Source organism: Aspergillus brasiliensis, assembly GCF_001889945.1.
Source record: "Aspergillus brasiliensis CBS 101740 unplaced genomic scaffold ASPBRscaffold_2, whole genome shotgun sequence".
Taxonomy (NCBI): Eukaryota; Fungi; Ascomycota; class Eurotiomycetes; order Eurotiales; family Aspergillaceae; genus Aspergillus; species Aspergillus brasiliensis.
In genome coordinates, this window is record NW_027137443.1 from 2,649,857 (window position 1) to 2,664,774 (window position 14,918).

The following is a 14,918-nucleotide window of genomic DNA, read 5'->3' on the forward strand; positions in this document are numbered from 1 at the left end:
GGATGAATTGGATGTGCCATGGATCACGATTACTCGCAACAAGTCAAGAACCCAAAAGGATTAGCATCCCCACTGAGCCGGGGCCACTTGTTGCCCTGTGAGGAGGTCGATCAAGCCTCTCTTTCATTCCCAATCTCGCCGGGAGGTAAGCCCGATCACTGGGCAAGCCATGATGGGAGGAGACACATACACAGAGTGGGAAGTCGTGGTGGTGGAAGTAAACTTCTTACCTTCTTATCCCACTGCCGTGACTGGCAGCATCTCTTGCTTCTCCTCTGCACCCGATCAGGGATGATCGCCTAAGGATCTTGGATCAACTTGACGGGATCTCAAGTGCCCCGAAATTAGCTTTCCCGAAGCTAAACACGACTAGAAGCAGCCCAGCGCCAAGGGTTCGTCCATCATTTTTCGGCTCTCCGCCCGTGGAATGTTATGATTGTGGTGGTGCTGGTGGTGGTCAAGCTGGGAAGCTTTGCTTTTATCTGGCTCACCTCGCCCACATTCTGCCTTTGCTTCATCAAGGCCTCAATCATCCCTTCCCTACATTCTCTTCTCTCCCTCGCTCCTTTCCTTTGACCATCTGACCTAGTCATTCTTTTAGAGCCATTGTTTTTATTTTGGTTCCTGCCCCCCTCCTTCGCTGGCTATCGCCCTTCTCCCCGATCTCCGCCGCCTTTTCGTTCTGTCTTCGCACCAGCCTCTTCGCCGCCATCCACGAACAGCAAGAAAAAGAAAATCGTATAAGAAGGACGAAAGGAGAACTGGACGCCGACACCGAATTCCTCGTCCTTCCCGACCGAAAATTTCCGCCGCTTAAAAGCAAGGCTCGTCGTTATTCTACACCTTTCTCCTTCCTCGCTTGGCCTGCGGCTCCTTCCCCGAAACCAGGGCCTCCGATAGCGATATAATAATATCTTTTTTTTTTCCAGCTGGAAGGAGGCATACGAATACCACATACCGAGTTCCAGCCCACCAATGCGTTCAAAATCCTGTCGACTGAAAGACCGTGATCCCTCCTGAATGAAGCCGACACAATGGCGACCAATCCGTTGAGCGCAAAGAGCAGGCCAGCTTCATCGCTCCGCATCACTCCGTCGAACTCTCCGATCCTGAGACCGCCAACGCGATCCTCCATACACAAGGCACCGTCGCATCAGGCGGCTTTGGCCCTGCGGGCAGTACTCGGAACGACCACGATTAACCCTCATGGATTCTCGAGTCATGAGGAAAGCAGGTCTTTCTCCCTCTGTGCGGGCTCGGTGGCAGTGCTCGTTGAATTGGATGACGAGGACTGCGTAAAGCAACGCTTTTTCAGGGCACGGCCTTCCGCAACCAGTGTGAATCCAGTCACATCGTTTTACAACCAATCCACGCCGCCTACAACACCTGACAGTCGAGCAAAATTTTCATCAAGCCTGAGATCGACCGCCCACAGCAATGCTTACAATGGCTCTCCGTGCAATGACACAACTGATAACGGTGGTCCCCGTGGATGGTCCTCGCGCGAGAGAGTCAAGGCGGTTACGTGTACCGCAATCAGCCCTAATGGGGAGTTTCTCGCAGTAGGAGAGGTAAGACAATGAACGCTTAGCGTCATTCTCAAGATTGCACTGACAGTTGCTAGACTGGTTACAGCCCCAGGATTATGATCTTCTCTACAGCGAAAGACGCATCTCCGGACATCCCGCTCTCAATCCTTACGGAGCATACATTTGGTGTGCGAGGCCTGGCCTTCAGCCCAGATTCGCAGTATCTAGCGACGCTCGGTGATGTTAATGATGGGTTTCTTTTCGTATGGACCGTCAATCCGAAAACTGGTTCGGCAAAGCTTCACTCGACCAACAAGTGTACTTCCCATGTCCGTGACATGTGTTGGATGGGTCAGACATTAATCACGTACGTCCTAACGGGTTATACTACAAGTCAATCGGGCAGTAACTAAAACATGCTTTAGGGTGGGAGTCCGACATGTGAAAGTTTGGAGACTTCCAGATGCGAGGCCTGGCTCCCCTCGGTCTCGCCTGACCGTGGAGGTTCCAAGCAGCTCCCCGAGCCAGATTCCCAAGGCATTTTCGGGGCGAAATTGTTTACTAGGCTCGCTGGCCGAAAGCACTTTCACCAGCGTAGCAAACTTTTCGGATCGTGAGTCAGTTGTGGGCACCGATACGGGGGCTTTGTGCTTGGTGGATGATAGTGAGGGATCGCAGAAATTATGCGTTGTCCAACACCTGGAGTTTGGCATAACTTCCTTGGCGGTCGACTTGCACCGCTCCTGTGTTTGGGTCGGCGGAAGGGGCGGACAGATTCAGCCTTTTAGTTTTGAGAAAATACGCTCATCGGCCGCCCCTTTATCTCCCACGCTTTCCGGCAGGTCATCAGCAGAGCAGGTGCTGAAGAGCCCTGCAATAATCTGTATAGGATCACTAGGGTCTCGTGTGGTAGCAGTGGATTCAACCAACGCTATTGAGATCCATATGGGCGACGAAGTGGGCGACGAAGTCGACCAAAGAACCCCTCAAACCACGGTCTCCGCTCACAGAGATGCGATCCTCGGGATACATGGACTCAAAACACCGAACTCATTTGAAGCTACTTTCTTCACATGGTCACGCAAGGGTAGTGTGAAGTTCTGGACTTCCGAAGGGAAGTGCAAGGATTCGCATGCAATTGTTCTGGAGCACCCCCCTGGATCTGATGAGGATGTTTCCAATGAGTTGAAAGTGCTACGAGCTACGGATGAGATGGACCTGTTTGTCTCGGGTGATAGATTCGGTGTGCTAAGGTACGTTGCCGTTGTTACTTGGATACCAAGTTAAATCCATCGATTTTGCTGACTAGAACGACACAGGGTGCTACTAGGCTCCTCATGGGAGCCCCTACACGAAGTCCGAGCCCATGGAGGGGAAATCACTGACATTGCTCTGCATACAACACCGGAGACCTGCTTGATCGCTAGCTGTGGACGTGACCGCATGGTCCAGTTATTCGAGCGAAACAATAACAGACTTGAGCTGATCCAAACTATGGATGACCATGTTGGGGCGGTAAGCCAGCTTCTCTTCCTTGACAATGGAGAGAAGCTCCTTTCGTCATCTGCCGATCGTACCATTCTTATCAGAGACCGCGTTAATCGGGAGGTTAATGGTGAGCCGATCGTCGCGTACTTGATCACTAGAGTGATTACGATGAAGGCATCCCCAGTCTCCATGACCCTTTCTACGGACACCGATATTCTGGTCGTATCTACAGCTGATCGATGTATCCAACAATACGATCTCGCTTCCGGTCGTCAGGTCACGTCCTTCCGGGCCATGGATTCGGATGGAAGTGATACAGTTGTCATGCACTCTTTGACCGTGACTTCTGATATTTCAAAGCAGAGTTTCTCAAAGTTACTTTTGGGTGTCTCAGCCACCGACAAGTCGATACGTGTATATGATTTGGAACGTGGTGTGCTTCTTTCAGCTGAATTTGGGCACACAGAGGGCATCAGTGACGCTTGCCTACTTGCAAATCATACTAATGACACCGCCCAATCAGACGAACGGGTTCTGGTCAGCTCCGGCCTTGATGGGCTTGTTATGATCTGGGGAGTATCTGTGCTTCCTCAGTCATCATCAGAACATTCGCCAGCCCTACGCAAAGACGATGATGCTCCTGTGAAGGAGTTGACGCTTGCTAGACCCCCTCTGCGCAAAGTTCTGTCCAAAACCGAGCTTACTGGGCTCCAACGACAGGAAAATATTGCTGTCACCCCCACACCAACTCGCGGCCATTCTCCCACTTTCTTACGCAAACTTTCCAAGTTCTCGCTTTCTCCCGCGAAGCATGGAAATACACCGCCGCCGACAACACCTTCATCGACGTCGAATCGCCGCTCCCCAACTTCGAGCGCTTGTCGGGACAAGTCACATCCTACTTCACCATCTTTGCATACTTCAAAGGCCGCAAGCACAAGGAAGACTGGCAGTAGTCGGGGTGAATCCCGCCGTACCTCTCTTGATATTCGCGCCCGGGCCAGACTTTCCGGGAAAAGCGATTATGGAAGCCTCAACACGTCCACAGAACAAGTCTGTCGTACATTAAAAGCTTACAGGAAAAAGCTCAATGGATCAGCGGGGAATATTCATGCACAGAGGGAGCTCGAGAGAGAGCTGAACCTAACTCTCCGGGCTCTGAACCATCGAAGTAATAGCAGCGAGAGCGCAGAAACCGAGACTGAGAGCAGCGGGAAGGAGAGTGAAAAAGTCCTTGGATGAAGCATCCAAGAGAACCATATATACACCCTGACGGATACCGTCATCCGATACACGCTGGAAAGAGACGCCTAAGGTTTCGCCAGGCCTGATGCTTCGTTCGGATAGAGGGAGTTAAGTACGAAGGCGGGTCCACTGGCGCCTGCCTTCGTTCACACATCTATATCTTGACATCTTTCGATTTTTCCTTTCTTCCTGTCCATGTCTTCTATTCGCCGGGCCCGTTTTACTATCATGGAGGCCATTCATTGCTATCCTTTAGACTTCATTTTTCATCATGCGAGGGGTCTGCTTGGGAGTGGTTTCGTCTCATTTCAGCATTGCGGGTGTTGGATATCCTACTTCCATTCTCTTGCATAATATTTGCGGCGCCGGAAATCCAAGGAGTCTGGGGCGCATGTTTTCCAATTCTTTCTCTGCAAGCCTTTGCCTGCAAGTCTGTCCTCGTTGAGCGTTCAGTGTGCCTTACGAAGGGAGGTATTACTTACAATGCCACTGCATCGTCACCCTCTCTTTTAAGTCTCTTCTCTTCGTGCCGATTCATTTTCGAGTATTCTTCTTGATCTACTTTCTTTTCTTTTCCTCCCAAATCCTTATTCATCGTTCGGATCTTTATCTACTTTCGAAATGATACCCAAACATTATCGCTGCCTGCAACAGAGGACTGTACTCTTCTGACTAAGTTGTTCTACTGGCCACGTCAGGCTTCCATCCAATGCCAATAGTGATATGGCTCTGCAGCGCCCTTTTCTAGATATATTACCGACCTATCAGCTGATACATTTCTAGCTTTTCAGCACAAAATCATACAGTAAGATTTTAGCTGGATTATACTGGCTCAATAAGCAGATCATATTATAACCTATGCCTACGCTACTACTGGTTACGACGATGACCTGGCCTTGGAGGTCAGGGATACCTTCACTGCGGGTTGTAGGCATAAATAGAAGATGTAATTTGTAGGGATCAGAGTTAAGAGGAGTCCAGACTACAAATTCAGGCCACTTTAGACAATTTCTTTATTTTTTTTTTCCAAACCTTCCCTTCCCAAGAGGTTATTATGAATCTGTTCCTAACTAGATAGAACTACACCAGCAATATACAGGTAGTACCTTGAAATACTAGTAACCATGGCCTGTGATTGGCCGAGAAAGCGTCATCCAGGTGCACGCGGGCGGCGCCACTTTCAGCCACACCTTTTCCAGCCTGAAATTTGTAAAACGAGAATGTAATCACAGCCCTAACAAGAATCCATATTTTTATTTCACCAGAGTTTCCGTTTGAGTTGGCTAGCCATCCAAGCACCGCAAAGCAAGACTTGACACTGCATATTACTTTTTATGAGTATTGACTGACTGGCTAACTTTTTTCTAAGACAGTGCCTATTACTTACCTCATTGTGTGGTAGATGCTTCTCGTGTAGAGTAAATGATTCGTTCATGAAAGTATGATACGTTGCGGCTATGAGGAGTTACTAAGTAGTATTGGCTCATCATAGTATGATGAGGGGACTCTCAAACTACCCACGTAACTTTTATCAACTAGATAGTAAGGAATCGTCCACGAAACAATACCAAGGATATATTAGGGTTTGATAGACTTACTAGTAGCTTATATATATCTACGTTCAATTGCTTTGGCTTTAGGGAGTATAAAACATCATCATGATGGGTACTGTTTTTTTCTTACGAACGTATATTAGTAGCTTTATGCTTGTATCGATGAACTTTTCAGTTTCTTGGTTATCGGATTATCCGATAATACTATCGATTTGTTAGATAGTATATGCATCGGTAGTCTGTGTAGCGCTGTAATAAGCAGAAAATAATTGGTAACGTGTGTGTTTATATATCAAGGTGTGAAGCATGTGCACATTATATCAATAGTGATAGATTTGCTGTTTTACCTTGAGAATATAACGGGTTTTGATCTCTCAATGCCCTACTAAGTACTATTTTTCCTTTCCCTTCCTAATATAAGCTCCCACGAATTATTCGATAATTTCACATGGCTGCTCCACGTCACGTCAACATTTCAAGCTTTCCTCGTAACAGCCTCCCCAGCGCACCATCATCTTCTACCAACTCAGCCAGGCTGATTGCTTTCCCGGCCCATCGTCGACAATCCGCATCCGCAGCAGCGAGATAGTAATCCACCGCTCGATTGAACGCTACAGTTGACAGCCATCGTATTTCATCCTTTGGATACCTTGGCACTCCCAGATTGTTACTGTTTCCGGTTTCAGTCTGTTTTTCTTGAGCCAGCACGAGAACTTGATCGAGGATAGACTCTGCGAGAAGGTACTCTGCTGCATCGAGGGAAAGTTGGAATAGACAGCGGATGTAGCGGGGAAGGGCTTGGATGATATAGGTTGACCTTTCCAGGTATGGGGATGGGGAGGCGTGGAGGGTGCGGAGCAGGGTCTGTCAATGTGTCGCGTTTTATAGTCAGTTGCGCATACGTATGTTAGGTGCTTGATGACGAGGAGGAATGTAAAAAGTTGACTGGAATTGAAGCTAAGATGCACATGCATACCTTGACTGCTTGCACTTTATTCTTGAGTTGAGCTTTAGAGCGAAGGATTCCATCTAGGAATACTGAGCTAAATTTCTCGTCTATGAAGGAGCTAGATTCTTCGACGATTGCGCAGACACCGGTCCAGTCGTTCAGAGAGATAGATGCTTCGAGATTGAGGGCGAGGATGATACGGTACTGGGAGAGCCATTGTTCATATCGAGGTCTATTGCAGCTCTTTTCGACATCTGAACTCTTGAACAGCTCTCGAAAGTGTGTACTGATTCTGTGGATAGCGCTGTAGTGCTTTTGCTGGATGCTTTATCAGTTTAGATATAGCTGGATTTTAGCTGATAAGCGTACCTTCTCATCGGCGCTAATCTCTTTGCGGGCCTCTACTGCAATTCTGGCTATCTTGAGAGAGTCGCAGAGGAGATAATGTTCCGATAGAACAATGTGTTTTTCAGTATCGGGGTGTTGACAATTGTCGGCGAACTATGCTATATTAGGAAAAACCTTTCCCCAGAAGGCTTATACTTGCTTTGATAGAAATGTCTAGTAGATGTATGACGGGCTCCAGATTGCATGATCTGAAAACTTTGGAAGCAATACTATAGCTGGCCTTAGCAAGCCATGCAAGTTCTGCAACGGAAAATACGCAGTTGTCCGGTTTTCCACGACTTGCCATGATCAACCCTGGATACTCAGTCAATAGCTGCTAAGCTTCTGCGTGAGACTAACCTTGATTCATCAGTGTCTGAATCTTGTTCAGTAATTCTTCACTTTCCCATCCACAGTTCTCGAGTTCAGTGGATACAAGTTGAATAGCATGCATGTATCCAGATCAGCACGAGTAGCTTAACATAGAGGGCTAATCATACTGTAAAAGCTTTTCGACATGGTATTCTTCTGACCCAATACACTTCACGGACCTCAGTATTTGTTCGAGGCTCTCCAGTCCCTGTTGAGTCTTCCCAAGCTTGAAGGCTTCTGCTATACATGACAGGAGATAAGGAATGGCTTTTGCGCCCTGTTCGAGGAGCGATTTGAGGTACATGTTTGCTTTTCGGGTTTAGATGTTTCGGGTTTAGATGTCTATCTCGAGTGTTTGTGGTTACTCACATGCTTTAGGATCGCTGTTTTGCAGGCATAGTCTGTACATAAGGTACAGTGTTGACGGGGATGATCTGCACTCATTGGGCATTTGATTGAAGATATTAATCGCTTGTGAGACATTCGGTTCATGTGCAGTACACATGAGAAACTGTCTGTTCTATGTTAGACCCTGTTTAGGGACGGTTTGATTAGGTGTGGCTTAGCTACCTGAAAAGCTTGGCCCTGTTTGCAGATGATATCTGAAGCATTGGCTCTTCTAACAAACAAAGACACCATTGCCCTGCTACCGAGTTGTCGTCGTTTGAGGTCGTCTTATTGACATGTTTCCAGATGAGCTATATTCTATGAGCTTGACTATAGTATCTGGGGCTATGGTAAGGACCAACGTACGATGAGTGTTGCTTCTGTTGCCGTTTCGCTCAGCGGCATTTTGTAATGTCTCTTTAAGCTGAAAATTGTTTCCTGGAAGATGTCGAGGCCGGTCTTCGTACACAGCCCTAAGCGTATCAACCCACATATGAATGTTATGAACACTTTCTCGAGTGAGGTCTCGTTCCTAGGGATAAGAATGGCCTGTTTGAGCAATTGCTTGAGCATCCTGATGGAGACCTCGGGACTGATCTTTTGTGAGATTAGCATTTGAAGAAATATTGATGCACTCACGATGTATAATGCAGCTTCTGTATATAATATCTAATCCTGTTCCCATTAGGTTAGTACCGGTGCTGGTTACACGCGTTGACACTGGCCACGTGCATTGTAAGATGTGAGTCTCCGAGCTCTGATGACTCAATGGCATTTTGTAACACTGTGAAATCAAACGTTAGTCAAAAGGTGAGCAGTCGTTTAGTAAGGTCCAGTCACCTCGCAAAAAGACATCCTTATTCGGTTCTTCCTTGCTCAATAACTCGAGTTGGATGACCTGGACAGCGAACATGCTGCCGTAACGCTGTTCAACATTAGCAATAGTATATAATAATTGGATATTATGACTTACAGATTTCAGTGCATCGAGTACTTTATTGAGGAGTTCATTGGGCTCTTTAGTATCAAGATGAAGGCCAGCACGAACTGTCCAGTGTGAGCAGGTTCAGTATATCAATCAACCAAAAGTACCTTACCAGAAGCGTGGAGTATCAGAAGCTCTTTATCCTTGTTTGATAGGACCGGCGACTGGTCCATATGCCTAATGGACTCACATGCTCTCAACGCTCTTTCTAACCATCTTACCGAGACATCATACTGCTTGCGTGAAAGCGCACAGTTACCGATCTTATAGCAGATGTCCATGACATGTTCTTGACCCCTCCCATGGTCCAATACTGGTATCTTTGAGAACAAGTGTTCTGCGATGTCGAGCCTCCCCTGTAGCCACGCCTATATATATTCAACTGTCAGTCTGATGTATTTAGTAGACGTTGTAGACCATACCAAGTAGACGCGAAGTATGTAATACTCTATGGTATATTGTTGAAGCTGAGAGTCCTTGGCATTTCTCTCAGATGTCTCAAGTTTATCTAACCGCACAGCTGCAGTTTCGATAATCCTTTGGCTTAGACTGAGATAGCCGTTATCTATAGCCAAGATATCAGAGCTATGTGCAGGGGGAAATTGGAAAAAGCCACGAGGAGGATATCTTGCCTATGCACGTCGATGCTATGCTAAAGGCTGCCTTTAAAGCTCTGTTGCTTGCTAGGGTACTATTAGCTTTCCTATGAGCATACAGTAGTTAGTATGTTATTCTTACCCTGGCCCCGAAATGGTGCAGCATATTCCAGCATCATGTAAGCGAACGTCTTCACTGCGCTGTACTCAGCGAAAGTCTGCGTCTTCATGGGAGCCATAATAGTACCTTTGCATAACAGCAACTGGTTTTCTTTGTCGTCTTTGGACACAGTCATGGCTTGCATGCACGTATTCCATAGCTTTGTTCCCTCTTGGTCAAATCGGCGGCGAATCGGGGACGAAGGACTCGCTAGTAGTAAAGGAAAGTGTTTCAATTGCTGATCCAGTTGAGCCACAATATGATCACCCAAATCTAGAGGAAACCTCTGTTGGTCGATGACGAGTCGATCGGTCAGGTCAGCTGCGAAGTCTATTGCTCCGTTTGGAAATTAGATGAGAAGTACAAAGCAGCGGAGAAATGTGCTTCACCTAAGACGACATCCACTTGTGCTTTTGAGCTATGCTGTGTCATGGTCGGCAGCAACACTTCGTAATCTACTTTTCGTTGTTCTAATGGCTTTATGAAGAGATAGCAGTCCGTCCTACGGATGGTTGACCGACTCCCAAAGCGAAGTACGAAATGGCACCTGACCGATCTAGTCCATTTTTGGTTTGCATTGCAAGGCCACAATCTACCTTCCCATGGGAACAATCACGCCTTGAAGATGTTATGGTACATTTTGGATGACCGTATAAATCAATGATAGAAAGGGTATGAAGGAAACAATATCTCGAGGCCCCTCCATTAGAGGGACTAGTAAGCACCAAAAAGAACGAAGACATACTGTGGCGACAGTAATCAGGCGTCAACCCACGCGAACACTTGCTGAGACAAAAAGGGAAGAAAAAAGTAAGATGAAAAAGAACTCCTAGGCTTATTTGGCCTTTCGCTGTGACGGCAGAAAATTTCCAATAATGAGTGATGGACTATATCAACAGCAGTTAGCGCCATGCCATCGTACTACGCACACGGGGACACTCACATGTTATGGGTATCTCTTCGAATAGTAAACGAGAAGCAACAGGGGATCCCATCCCCAGGAGAGTTGGAATTGGGATTCTTAAGGGTGCAGCTTGTGAGCATGGCTTTTTGCGTGTTGTCGAAAGCAATAGCTCCAAATTTCTCCCAATAGCTCACTAGCTGATCTTCCACGATGATCTCATGGATCGCAAGCTTTCCCTGTGTATGACGGTCATATTAGATATATATCACAGAATATCGATTCTGCAATCAGCACTTACGTCTCGGAGAGTCTCGATTGGTACGCCGATCAACTCTGCCATTTCCTTGTTGCCACGGAATATTTCACCCGTTCGTCTCCAGCAACAAGCTGGAATAGCCATACTAGCAAAAACTCGGTCATATTCCATCAGGCTTCGTTCGAACCACATCTCCACGAGGATTAGTTCAATATCGGTCAGGCTCTGCATCCGCTCCCGAAACTTTGGCCGGAATTTGTCTAATTGTCGAAGGATCTTCTGCCGCGAGGCTTGTTGCAAGTGTCGCTCCATGTATTGGTTTAGCCTGGCATAACCTTTCACGTAGTTGAAAGGGCGAAGGAGTCCGGCGTCGTACTTCGCTTTGAGAAGTTTGTTCATTCGCTCCTCCGGCGGGTCAGACCCTGATGGATCTGCTGCTGTCATGTAATAGGTCTCTCTCGCCTTATCATTGCTCACTGCAGGTGTAGGTCCTTGTAAAGGTTCGCCTTGGGCTTGTTGATTAGGCTGAGGTTGTGCAGGTTGAGACTGCTGAAGAAGGTTCTGGTTCGAATTACCCAGAGTAGCCATGGAATTGAGCAACGACGGATCCGAGTAAATCCCCTGCAGCTCGTCATTCTGGAACACTCCTCCATCGTCCAAAAGACTATTGCTCAGAAAGTCACCAAGGAGGTTGTACTCATTGGTGACCTCTGGTGCATTGAACATGTAAGAAGGGTGAAACGTATGCATGTCCTGAAATTGACTTTGTCCTCCAAGCCACTCGTTGTACCCCATCACTATCCCAAGTAAGCATGATACACTGAACTGTTCATTACGGTGGGACTCACATTGCTGTGAAGGAGCATTAAGGCCCTGGCCAGAAGTAGCCATGTTGCCAGGCTGCTGCACGGAAGTTACAGAGGAGGTGGGCAGGCCGATGGTCCCGTCGGGTAGAATTTGCTGGCCTGCAGCATCTGGGCCGTCGACGTTTCTGGGCATTTGGACACCCGAGTACTCATTATTGGAAGAGCCCTCGTCATCAGCAGCTGAATGATCGTTTTCGCTCCGCGACCGTTTTGAGGGTTCCCGGGGTTCATCATGGCAAAGGTGGCCAATATTTCGTTTTATGCATCGCGTGCAGGGTCGCTCCTACATTTCCCGCAAAGCAATAGCCGTCAGCAACTGGATAATCGAAGGGGGATTTGCACTCCACGTTTCACAGGAATGCGCTGGAGGGTAGAGCTCAGACGGGTCGTACCGAGTCGCAAGTCATATGCTGTGCCACGCGAGCGAATGCCTTTCAGTTAGCAAATTACTCCCCTATATGTTGAGGCCACATAGATATCAAGGGCGACCTCGGTTCGGGTTGATTGAAGTGAGGGGGCGAGGAAGGTCATCTTGTTTGAGGGGAGAGAGACTTTACCGATCGCCGGCAGTAAACGCATGCTGCAAACGTGGCACTCTGATTAGCGACGTGGACGAAGCAACAACAAGGGGAGAAGGTGAGTCACTGCCATCATCCATGTAAGATGCATAGCAAATAGCGCCATACCATGATTGACTTTGCGACGTTTTTTAGGACTCGGGTGAGCCCCCGCGGCAGCACCGTCAGCCTTGAGGGACGGTGTATTCTGCGAGTTGTCTTTTGCACTCGCGTCTGCCCCAATCTGTTCTTCCTCCGTCATATCAGGTTTTGATTTCTCCACTGACCCATTGCTGGTTTGTTGATCTGGGCCTGGACCCGTTGACGCTGCGCTTTTCTCCGTCATTGATCGCTAGGCGCAAAGATGTTGCGCAGAGTTCGGTTCGCCGTTAACACTGTTGCTGTCGATTGGAACACAAGCGGGGAGCAAAATAGCCGTCTGCAGACATTCGACTGGGCGTGAATGGTCCGATAAAGTCAAGGGCGAAGGTATCGGGCTGATCTGTAACGTGAAAATGTGAGGGCACGCGCGATGCGATCGGCTCATCGAAGTTCCCCGCTGGTGCGGGACTTGGATCTTTCATTTCCCGGGCCCCTCCGCATTGGGGCCGGCAGCGGCGAACCGGTTAGTAGCCTCGGAAAAAGCATATGAGCGGCTAAGCCATGTGCGACATTATCCCTCACGGCGGAAAGCAAAGCAGCCAATATCAGTCGATTAAGCAATAAGAGAAGGGTCGAGTCGAGCAAAATAAGCAGTACCCCTGTATCTCTTACATTATCATATAGGATTATTAGGATGACTATCTGTTACGGGAAATAGTGTTTACCTCGGTTAACTCTCTTCTGGCATATTACAATGAGCTATTTTGTTGAGTAGGCAATAGAGTGATTCGTTTCCCCTTCGAGATGAGGCGTTGCATCAAGTAGTTTCAGGGTCGCTAAATACCCGTAGATGATGCCTCATTAGCATCTACAGCCACATGCTTCGTACAAGCCCACTAGACTCCTTCCCCTATACTCAGCCTGTTAGGGTGTACTAATGATTCCTGGCTAGACTCCACCTGAGCCTGAAGGATGCGGATGGCCTAAATCTTGAACAGAACGTCGTGGTGCACGACGGGGTTGAGCTTGTCGTGAATGGGGGGACCAGTTCAATGCGCGGGAATGCATTTAGCCCCACAAATCACCGATGTCCCGTTAGGGATGTATACACAGTCGAGACGGTGAACCCTCCAGGAAGCTTCGGACTGGTGCGTATGCCTTGGCCGACCGTCGAGTGTCAAATATCGTCCTGCGCATGGACTCAGATTCCAACCTGTCTTGAACAATAGCATGGGCTTGCATGATGCACGCTCCGCAGGTCGAACAAACTGTAACGGCACAAGCGTTTTTGACTTGCCATTGGTGCAGACAGTGGTAGTTCAGTCGTCGGGCATAAAGGTTAGACTTAAGGCCGCGTGTGACCTGCCAATTGCATCCCTCAAGCCAGCGACGGGGGCAGTGTTATTCTGCATTGACTTCAGATGCCCAGTCAGCTGTTTCAAGATATTCGAGACATCTGGGTCATTTTCGAGCTAAAGACGACATGTCAGCAACAGACATCAGACACATATACAGATGAGCTAAAACGCACCTCGTCGAACATCGTCTGGGTTTCTTTTACTCCCGCAAGGGTAAATTCGGTCTGCTTCTGGTTATACGCATCAGGCAAGCTGTCGACCTGCCGCAGAACAGGGTGTTCCTAAGAAAGTCAGCGAAATATTCACAATTCGATCTCATCAAGGACACTCTTACATTCTTTGATTGTCTCTTCCTCTCCGCTTCCGCTCGCTTCGCATTCCGCTCCATCTCCTGCAGTTGCTTCTTCTCTCTTTCGAGCAGGGCTTCTTCCTTTTCGACCTCAGCTTTTAAGAGATCAATACTATCAGTTACTGTGGCTAAAGTAGCCTCCAAGGAGCACTGCCAACATACGTCAGTTGTATCTTCCATGAGGTTCAATTGGACATACTTACATGTTCCTTAAGCGCCGCTTCGTATTCGAAGACAGAGTCTTTCGTGACCGGAGGGAATGGCATGCGCGGAAGCCTTTTTCCCAAACTGCAGCATTGGGAAATTTTGGTCAGTATAACCATTCTCCTCAAAACGGGAAGACAAGGGAACTATACTTTTTCACAACAGCCTGAACAGCGGCCTGTGCTTCGATGCGTTTGCCCTCGTTCTGCTGTCTTACAATAACCGGTCGCTCCAGGGCCCGGAACATATCGCGCACCCTGTCTTGAACAGGCTCCGGAAGTGTGGACCACTTGGATTTGATGGTCCTTTCGGAGACCTGCCGGACCTGGGGCTTCAGGTAGGCATAACGCTTGTTGCGCGCCTCACTCCTTTGCTCAGATCCATTGCTCGAATGCTTCCGCTTGGGAGGCATGTTTGACGTGCAGACTATCCTATAATTGAGGGAATAATTGGAAATATATAGCTTTGAGCACTTTTTAATGTAGTTACACCCACATGCCCAGGCGGAACCGAACGTAGCGTCATCATAATAAACGCGCCGTTGGCCCGTTGCTGAGGAGATCACATGACCAGCTGGAGTATTTCGGGTCGCACTAAGCCCTTTAAGAGCTAGTAGGGCCACCCCCGCGAGTTAGTCTGCCCCTGACTGTGGGTTTAAGGGGTTATCGCTG

The 14,918-nt window shown here is 48.1% G+C and overlaps 5 protein-coding genes across 5 annotated transcripts; 1 reads left to right on the forward strand and 4 right to left on the reverse strand.

Annotated features, from left to right (window-relative positions):
• Positions 1 to 1,034: 1,034 nt before the first annotated feature.
• ASPBRDRAFT_192477 (WD40 repeat domain-containing protein) lies at positions 1,035 to 4,259 on the forward strand (the record flags this gene model as incomplete). Its single annotated transcript, XM_067620487.1, has 4 exons — positions 1,035 to 1,571; positions 1,625 to 1,896; positions 1,955 to 2,782; positions 2,849 to 4,259. 4 exons carry the CDS (start codon positions 1,035 to 1,037, stop codon positions 4,257 to 4,259), a joined length of 3,048 nt encoding a protein of 1,015 aa, XP_067483574.1.
• Positions 4,260 to 6,277: 2,018 nt separating this feature from the next.
• Positions 6,278 to 7,605, reverse strand: ASPBRDRAFT_51956 (uncharacterized protein; the record flags this gene model as incomplete). The annotated part of the gene is made up of 5 exons (XM_067626820.1): positions 6,278 to 6,679; positions 6,792 to 7,034; positions 7,134 to 7,265; positions 7,312 to 7,412; positions 7,512 to 7,605. 5 exons carry the CDS (start codon positions 7,603 to 7,605, stop codon positions 6,278 to 6,280), a joined length of 972 nt encoding a protein of 323 aa, XP_067483575.1.
• Positions 7,606 to 8,709: 1,104 nt separating this feature from the next.
• ASPBRDRAFT_51957 (uncharacterized protein) lies at positions 8,710 to 10,083 on the reverse strand (the record flags this gene model as incomplete). The annotated part of the gene is made up of 8 exons (XM_067626821.1): positions 8,710 to 8,835; positions 8,884 to 8,957; positions 9,086 to 9,263; positions 9,318 to 9,460; positions 9,528 to 9,578; positions 9,634 to 9,687; positions 9,739 to 9,981; positions 10,041 to 10,083. 8 exons carry the CDS (start codon positions 10,081 to 10,083, stop codon positions 8,710 to 8,712), a joined length of 912 nt encoding a protein of 303 aa, XP_067483576.1.
• Positions 10,084 to 10,192: 109 nt separating this feature from the next.
• On the reverse strand, positions 10,193 to 12,786 carry acuM (gluconeogenesis transcription factor RDS2). Its single transcript, XM_067624000.1, has 7 exons — positions 12,364 to 12,786; positions 12,235 to 12,257; positions 12,070 to 12,087; positions 11,660 to 11,960; positions 10,854 to 11,608; positions 10,595 to 10,791; positions 10,193 to 10,538 (listed from the first exon to the last, which is right to left on the reverse strand). Exons 1-7 carry the CDS (start codon positions 12,578 to 12,580, stop codon positions 10,487 to 10,489), a joined length of 1,563 nt encoding a protein of 520 aa, XP_067483577.1. The 5' UTR covers positions 12,581 to 12,786; the 3' UTR covers positions 10,193 to 10,486.
• An 869-nt stretch (positions 12,787 to 13,655) lies between these two features.
• On the reverse strand, positions 13,656 to 14,659 carry ASPBRDRAFT_192480 (uncharacterized protein; the record flags this gene model as incomplete). Its single annotated transcript, XM_067620488.1, has 5 exons — positions 13,656 to 13,808; positions 13,868 to 13,975; positions 14,029 to 14,193; positions 14,247 to 14,331; positions 14,400 to 14,659. 5 exons carry the CDS (start codon positions 14,657 to 14,659, stop codon positions 13,656 to 13,658), a joined length of 771 nt encoding a protein of 256 aa, XP_067483578.1.
• Between the last annotated feature and the right edge of the window lie 259 nt (positions 14,660 to 14,918).

Bases quoted from the DNA above. Each gene is read 5' to 3' on its own strand.
- acuM (XM_067624000.1), bottom strand. From the start codon at position 12,580: ATGACGGAGAAAAGCGCAGCGTCAACGGGTCCAGGCCCAGATCAACAA. The intron at 10,792-10,853 runs GTAAGTGCTGAT...CGTCATACACAG, and splicing joins CAATCGAGACTCTCCGAGAC to GGAAAGCTTGCGATCCATGA. The intron at 10,539-10,594 runs GTGAGTGTCCCC...CTGTTGATATAG, and splicing joins CGAAGAGATACCCATAACAT to TCCATCACTCATTATTGGAA.